At 38.8% G+C, this 8,601-nt stretch overlaps 2 protein-coding genes across 2 annotated transcripts; both read left to right on the top strand.

The window, feature by feature from the left end:
• Window positions 1-1,017: 1,017 nt before the first annotated feature.
• SARC_05133 (hypothetical protein) lies at window positions 1,018-3,557 on the top strand. Its single transcript, XM_014301009.1, has 2 exons — window positions 1,018-2,428; window positions 2,542-3,557. The coding sequence occupies exon 2, from the start codon at window positions 2,545-2,547 to the stop codon at window positions 3,283-3,285; it is 741 nt and encodes a 246-aa protein (XP_014156484.1). The 5' UTR covers window positions 1,018-2,428; window positions 2,542-2,544; the 3' UTR covers window positions 3,286-3,557.
• Window positions 3,558-7,148: 3,591 nt separating this feature from the next.
• SARC_05132 (hypothetical protein) lies at window positions 7,149-8,530 on the top strand. The gene has a single exon (XM_014301008.1). The coding sequence runs from the start codon at window positions 7,305-7,307 to the stop codon at window positions 7,731-7,733; it is 429 nt and encodes a 142-aa protein (XP_014156483.1). The 5' UTR covers window positions 7,149-7,304; the 3' UTR covers window positions 7,734-8,530.
• The last annotated feature ends 71 nt before the right edge of the window (window positions 8,531-8,601 follow it).

Raw genomic sequence — 8,601 nt, 5'->3', positions numbered from 1 at the left:
GTAGACTAGTGTGTTGGTCTGTTGGATCGATACACCACATTCGTGAAGTCAATTCAGTATACTCATGTTCATGTTGTCATCGAAATCGGTAAATGTTTCGCCACAGATATTTAGTTCCTTGTGGTATCAGAAATGTTTTGTTTTATTAAAAAAATACGGCTAGAAAGAAATTCATGACCGTACGAGAGTCGAGTGTCGAGAAGGCAAGTCTGCATCTCTGCACTTCTGCAGTCTGCGACGCTATGTACTTGCCTGCCTCTGGTGTGCTTTATTTGAAGAAGAAAAATGGAAAAAGACAAAAACGTACATAGATGATAAAAGATGAGCCTGATGATTGATGAACAGATCAACAGTATGTAGTTAGAACTAGAGTAGTAAATAAATGAAAATATGATATATCAAGTGATGAACCTTATCAATCTCCCAATTAAAATAAAGTAAAATTAATATCCGAAATCTCGACAGAGTAGATATAGATCATTTGTAGATGATACATACTTGACATGGCCCTCTGGATTCAGGATTTGAGTCTGCGCTAAATTAAATCCAGAGGGCCATGTATTTGATGATGTTTAAAATAGCCCCCTGGGCCTGGGGAGTGGGGGCCCCTGCCTCCTGGATTTCAGGATTTCATTTGGGTCTGCAATAAATTTTAAAGAAAAATACATATTCACGATGTCGTCAGAAGATTGAAGAAACGGGAACCTGATTTCTGCTCGAGAGTCGAAAGTCGAGACCCAAATCCAGAGGGCAGCCGTGAATCAAAACTCGCATCTCACGACTGACTCTTTGTCCACTGTGTCACACGTAGCACTAATCTGTATTTCACAGAATACAATCTCAACATATATCAGTACAGAATTTAAAAAAATAGTTGTTCAATGTTGTAAAATATTATTACACCTCGTAGAAACAGTCTCGCACACATAGACTATTTATAATACAAATAGAAAATTCTTTGCACTTGCTAAATGGGAATTCCTCAGTAATCTAGTACCAAAGTGTTGTATGTACAGTCCTTTACACTAGGCAGTATAAATTCTCTGTTTCTACACCGAAACACCTCAATAAAAACAAAAGCAAAACTTTACACAGGTGTTTTGAACGTGCCCAAGAGTAAAAGTAAATAGACATGCCACACAACGGGCTTTTATTTGTCCGAGCATGGATATACTACAATCGAATTCCGCTGAAATTTGCATTCCGTTCGAGTTTGCTATTTCTGGTAGCATCCCTGTTTGTCTTCTTTCTCTCATTGCACAATATACCTTACGGGCCCACCGGGGACGATTTAACATGGGTATACACTACTGCGGTGGTCGTTGGTGGTGCTGCCATGACATCAGGTTCTGGTGTTGCAAGTGTACGTAGCAGACAAGCCATTTATGAAAATTTTAAGCTCTCGATTCCAACATCCGAAGTAACTAAAAAGACAACTAAAAAAAAGGATACTGTAATTGAAATCACGTCCTGTGAACTTAATTTTTTCTTCTTCAGTATCCTATATCTGATGATCTTCGCCCCCCTCCCCTGCTAGCATATACTTGTCAATCTGCAGAATCGATAGAATTATCGGGACGAATTCCGGTTGTGTGCTCGGAACAGCTGTCGTAGAACTGAGTGAATTAATGGAACAGAGAGGTCCATATTTCGTGGCAATATGCATTTCCACGTATGGATTCATCGTGTGATTCTACATGGCAAAGTATCCAACCGTAGTGGGTACATACACCTACGCGTATGTTCTGGTATGTTAGTGAGTGAGTGAACAAATCTGGTACGCGGGATTGCAAGAGTTTATTTTTTGAATTTTGACAATATGCATATCTCACCTGAATGTTTCTGCTGGACATCGAAATTTTGCAGTTTCTCCATACGTTTGGTCTAGTTGCCCTTAGCACCTTCTACATCGAAGGCGATGAGCGATGGCGAATCGGAGCTTGGCGTACGGGCCTAATAGTTATTGGTAGTGCGCTATCGGTGTTATGCGTGATGTTTTTTCTGCCGGTGCGAACTGTAGAGTCTGCACACAACAAAACTGTGTGTGATTAAAATTGAAGCTGGCTTGGTGCATGATATATCGCACAAAAGAGCGAAGGGGAAATTAATGCTTGTCTCTGAACCTGATCTTAAGATTGGAGAAATGGACGCCGTACACAAGTACGTTTTAATGAAATACATACTCAGACGCAGCGACCACGTGCGCTGTTATAAGTTTTGAAATGAATATTAATGTCCTTCGCTTCTGCTCAGGACGCATGGCTCGCCATTCAATAGCAATACCGATTAACTCTCAAAACAGGTCGTACAAAGCTGCAATGCAAGCGATAGTGGATATTAGAGCACACTCAGTTTCGCCAGTTTAGAATTTGTGAAGCTACTCGCAGCCTGTTTCAGCACGAATTATGCTGAAGAAGATTACTATTCGGTATGTAGAGCTAAAGTCCATTCTTTTCCGGTGGCTGTTGCTTCCAAAACAGGTAGTAAACAAAACTCGACATTGACTGACGTTCTGGTATATTCGTTGCGATTTTCAATCAGTTCATGGTTCGAAAATTACGTCGATTAGTGACACATGCAATCACGACGGAAGAGCAAGTCAGTTCTGAGCCAATACCCACGCCACCAACGCAAGAAAGAGCAAGACTGTACTGTGAACTGGGCGAGGAGGTGTATTCTACACTTATACTTGTCGCGAAGCAGTTTGCTCGGGTACCGGAAAATAATCAGAAAAAAGGGAGCATTCGAATAGGCAAATCCAACCAGGATAGTCAATCCAATGACGGAACCAGGCGAGGAATGACTAAGTCGCCCAAAAGCTCATTGATACGTTGCTGTGCACCATGCGCCCATGAGCATAATACGCAGAACTTTGAACTACGGCAGAAAGTAGAAAATATACGATGTATCATTTCAAAGCTTTCGAACACGCAGCCATTGACGAGGCAATGCACACATACATATGGTGCACCACTGAAGTGCAACAGTATGTCTCAAATTCATGAGGGAAAATCTCACATATCTCAAAGTCTAGGGTTGAGTCCTCTGGAGTTTGCACCCCTCAAATATGCAAAAGAATGGGCGCAGCCGGGCCCAGTCTTGTTGAATGCATGTCAAGAACAGGCTGACGATGTGTACAATGGCATGGTTATCAACATGGGTATTATAGTACTGAAAGTAATGAAATATGCCGCGCAGTTGGACCACGCAGATCAGAAGGGTATATGCACACTGGCACATCATGCACATAATGCTGCTCATGATACAGTTGGAGTAACCATATAAAACTGATCAATAGGAAATGTCGTACTGGAAGTGGTTAAACAAAAAAAAGAACTTGTTTATAAATCGAGCAATTCGCAAACGGTAAGACACGAGTGAAAGTTTACCTCCGATATAGCCATGTAAAGAAGAAGAGAGGTTTAATGCTACAGGTGTGAAAGTACGTAGCACCTATTCGCTCACAGCTGAGGACAATGTGTTTCCATATACGCTTTAAGACCATGCTTCGGAGATTAAATAGATGATCATAACAATGTTTTCAAAAGCAAAACCGAAATAAATATTCAATTTTATATTTTTCTCCCAGCATACCCTTGCTGCTTTTCGTATCTGCAATAACCACTCCCGTCAAGTCGCAATCTGTACATTTCACATTTTGGCCGACAAGTCCTGTTGGATATTGCAGGCTAATTGAATGGGATTACACACTTTACAGTACAGAATAAATCAATGACAAATTGTGAAACACACACATTCTTATCATGTGTTCATTTATGAACCAAATACTTCTAGTGCAAACCAACCACGCCCACAACCGCGTAATCACTTACAAATATTGGCTATTGCCAACTAATTTTTATTATTATAAAATAAAGGAAATCAATACTAGTAGGAGAATGATCGCGTCCGACATTAATTGTCCACCTATTTATAAAAAGTGAATGGCATTTGGAGACTGAAGCCTGATACAAATGCAAGTTGTTCTGCGTTTATGAAAGCAGATTCACGTCTTTTTTTAATAAATGCACACAGATATGTTTGATTGGATGGCGTCATTCTGTGTTCAATAGTGACGTTAAATATATCAGTGTAAATATCATGCGGAATTGCGGATGAACCCGCTAGCTAGAGTGGGCCGCTACGTCGTGATTTTCAACAGGCTCATGGAGAGCCAATGGAAAGCCAGTTTCGTGTCGAAGGAATTTTAACTGTAGTTATTTAGAGGAAGAGATGCACCATATAAAAATATAAATGCACTACATATTTTACAGTTTACACTTAAAGTTTTACACTCAGTATTTACAGTCAGCTTTCTCCCTCTCTCTAGTAGTAGTTAGAGAGCATTGAGTGACGTGAACAACTGCACTCTGCACTCTGCAAAACAGAGCACACTGCGCAGAGCCACGCTCAATAGCAATTAGCAGCCCCCGAACGGCCGAGCCGCCGCCTCCTCCCCTCCGAGACCCGAGGAGCTGCCGGCCTGCCGCAACTATTTATTTTAGTAAATAGTAGTGAGTAGTGAGTGAGACAGAGAGGCAAGAAGTGAATATTTATTATTTTTTAAAAATAACACAGACACTGTGAGAGTGGGAGAGTGGGAAAGTGTGAGTGTGAGACTGCGTCTGTGAGACTGTGACTGTGAGTCTGTGAGACTGTGACTGGTCTGTGAGTGTGAGTCTGAAGTCTGAACTCTGACACTGTGCGACTGTGTGAGACGTGAGTGTTGAACAAACAAATACACAAATATTTAGTTGAACAGTTGTGACGAAAGGGTATTTAGTACAACAAAATTGATCGTTCTTATTGGATGATAAATAAGAATAAAAAGCCATAAAGTATTGTATCTATTTAGCATTTAACCGAAAACAGAGTACAATAGAGTGAATAGTCATAGTGTTAACTCACAACTGACATGTGTAATTTTGATAGGAACATCTAAAATGCGAGAGTAAATAAAAAATGTAGTTCTGCATACATATGAAATATGAATGAACAAACAATGAGTGAAAAATCAAAACAGGCTTTGAGAATGTCTAATACTTTTGAATATTATACATGTCGACATGTCAAAAATCAAACCAACGTGTCGTAATTTGTACACGCGACAAAACTCAAAACCCGTCTGGAACCTTCTATAAATTATATGTAGTATGCGACAATATATAAATATAAAACCAATTTGACATGGTGGAAACCAAAATTAGTGTAAGAATAAAATATTTCCAAAATTCTCGTCGGTCGTTATCTTCTCTTGTGACAAGAGACTTTTACTCATTTTCATGAAGCTTTTTCTTGTTTACAATTTTAGATCCAATTCCTTAGCTTTATACTCTTTAAAAGGCTCACAAGTTGAAGTATGTAAATATTTAACTAAAAATATTCAAAATGGTAAAGAAAATAACATACATATTGTATATTTACAGTGTACAACTGTACATAGTCAATAGAAATCTGAGAATAGCGTTGTGTATTTATTTAGACTCTTTTACTATTTATAAAAATAAGATAACATGGCGAATTCATATCACAGTTATCATGTCAGTTCTCAGTTCTCACCTGCTCACAGACCACAGACCACAGACCACGGTACATACACAGTACAAAAATACAGTACAAGGTACATGTGTACACAAAAAACTACATATTCACACTTTTAAAAATAATAGTACACACAGTCACACAGTCACACCACATAGCCGCCAACGGCCTAGAGTGGCAGTATCAAATATATTTTTTTGGCATACATATGTACATAAATAGCAGGCTTCTGAAGTTCTGATTTAGAAACAGTTTTTTATATATAAATAGCATTGCTGCTTCAAACTTCACAGTGGAGGCTGATTACTGGTAGCCTGATAGTCTCAACTCTCAAGTCTCAAGTGACCGACGGACAGTGCGACTCTCAGTCACAGGGTCAAAGTCTGTCTGTCACACGGTCATGAAATATTTATTTATTTAGCATATGTACATAATAGGCTTCTGAAGTTTTGATATAGACACAGTTTTTATATATTATAAATAGCATTGCTGTTTCAAACTGGACAGTGGAGGCTGATTACTGGTAGCCTAATAGTCTCAACTCTCAAAGTCTCAAGTGACCGACGGACAGTGCGACAATCAGTCACAGTGTCAAAGTCTGTCTATTGAAGGTGGCAGCACAGGCAGGTGGCAATGGCATTGCCTGGCCTCTGGTATACGACAGCATGAACCGTTACAGCGAGTTAACGACGGGACAATAAATACAGCCTTACAGGCAGTCGGAAACTAGATTGCCACTCTACATGTCCATTGTTTATAAAAAATAAATATAATACAGTCAGGAGCCTAATATTTTTTACCTCAGAAAACATATTTACCACGACGGATCGTGAATTAGTTTGGTAAATAAATACATACATAAATATTAAACATAAGATGTTATGTCCTTGTCGTTATTTAATAAAAATATATAAACCGGGTTTGAGGCCAAATAAATGTAATCTGGTGTCAAGTCATAAGTGTCAACTTTTAAACGGTCTACGGTCTGCGGTCTTCGGGCTTACGACCTACGGGCTACGGTCTGGGCCAAGGCCGCCCACCGAGGAGTCTACGCCTCGCGGCGAATAAATAAAAATATTTTTGTTTGGTTTGTTATTTTTTTAAACAAAATAAACAAAACAAACAAAAAATATGCAAAATATTTAGATCATTTGTTTTGAACAAAACAAATGAAAACGAAACGCCTTATTGTCGAATATATTTTTAATAAAAAAAGGTCTGACCATCTTTAAAAAAATTTAGAATACATATGTATTGCGCTCGAGCCTCTATTCCTTGAAGCCTAGAAACCGTAAAGGTATTTTTCGTTTTTGTTTTAAAAAACAATTAATATCAATTTTGTTTCAACTTTTTCAATTTTTGAGTCTTTCATTTATTTTTATTCATATTTATGTATTTCGTATGTACCGAGGCTATTTATTTATGTAAGTAAATACTGTCGAATATAGGTTTTTTTTTCCTCGTTTTAATAAAACAAGAACTCGGTCTCGCAGTCTCGAAGGCTAGAGATTTCATTTATTTTATTTTATTAAAAAAGAATATTCAGAAACCAATATAAACATAAATACATAAATAGCCTTGTATTTATGATTCAGAAGGCTATCTGGCAATGATTTTATTTATTTTCGCTTTGAACTTCTGAACTTTTGAAGTCTTGAACTTGTGTATTTATTTTTTCATGCACTTAAAAGTAATAGTCATTGGGTATATAGAGCGCGCGTTCCCCTAGATGCGCTTCACAACAAATTGAAAGTTCGTACACAATGTTCGAAAACGATATGCAAACTAACATCGCAAACCATATGAACTTCGCCGTCAAACTAGGCAACCCTATGTCAACAGTTACAATTGATGCAGATCGGCCTATATCACGGGTCATCAATGCAACCGACGCCAACAGCGAGATGGCACACAAGCTGAGCAGCAACACATATTTTAGCTACACTTTCGTACCAACAAATATACAACAACAGGTTCGAGAATCAAAATATGGACACAGTATTGATTGCGAAACTCACGAAGTGGATCGAAGTGCGGAGAGCCTGCGCACTGGTGATATTTCGAAGCCGCTTCTTTCAGACGCGTGCCTCGTCAAAGAACCTATAAATTCCCAACAAGCTCGTGGTAGTCTCAAACGTGTCAATCGTTTATTCAAGCGGTGTGTGGGACGGCGTCACAGCGCTTCAGCGTAAAATATCATCGACTGTCAAGTCGAATCTTCGGCCGACTCTTGATTTTCATCTGACGAGTATGCTCGGTTCATATGTAGGCGGGGTAAAAAGCATGCGGCTACACATATCGCTTCAGTGTATTGCGGACCCGTCATAGTTCAGACCTCGAGATACATGGTGGGTAACGACAGTAACCTAGTATTTATATAATAGAACACAAACCAATCTACAGTGCAGTGCGGACCCGACATAATTCAGACCATCGTGGGTAACGACAGTGATCTAGTATGGAGTACAACTCAAACAATACTACAGTTCAGTGCGGACACCGCCATAATTCAGACGTTGAGATACATCGTGGGTAATGACAGTGACCAAGTATGTAATACAACTCAAGCAATTACTTCAGTGCAGTGCGGAACCGTTACAATTCAGACCTCGAGATAAACCGTGGGCAACGGCAGTCACCAAATATCTGATACAAGTCAAGAAACGAAACTTCTATGATCCACAACATTTCTTTTCTCGAAATCTCCAGTGAAGATGGACATAATTGTGAAGCTCTGCAGTGTACCTTTCGTTTATCTATGAAATTGGAATAGCCAATACGGATAATTACAGATACCCGTACGAGACCGAGTGGCCCTGCAACAGGAATATTTACAAGAACATGCAAATGATTTGGGCCGTTTTTCCTAGTGATTGATGTTAGATTTAAAAGGCTACGATTGGGATTTTAAATATATAAAAAAACATTTTTTCCAACCAAAATCTGCAAGATTGAATATGATATAAAACAATTCTTTCTTAGAGTTTTTGACACTATCATACATATTATATGTATACGTACGTATATACACCCACACACACACACATATATATTTGTATA

This window comes from Sphaeroforma arctica, assembly GCF_001186125.1.
Source record: "Sphaeroforma arctica JP610 unplaced genomic scaffold supercont1.317, whole genome shotgun sequence".
NCBI classification, from domain to species: domain Eukaryota; class Ichthyosporea; order Ichthyophonida; genus Sphaeroforma; species Sphaeroforma arctica.
Note: the sequence above shows the minus strand (reverse complement) of the source record. Positions and strands in the feature narration are given on the sequence as shown.

Bases quoted from the DNA above. Each gene is read 5' to 3' on its own strand.
- SARC_05133 (XM_014301009.1), top strand. From the start codon at position 2,545: ATGGTTCGAAAATTACGTCGATTAGTGACACATGCAATCACGACGGAA.
- SARC_05132 (XM_014301008.1), top strand. From the start codon at position 7,305: ATGTTCGAAAACGATATGCAAACTAACATCGCAAACCATATGAACTTC.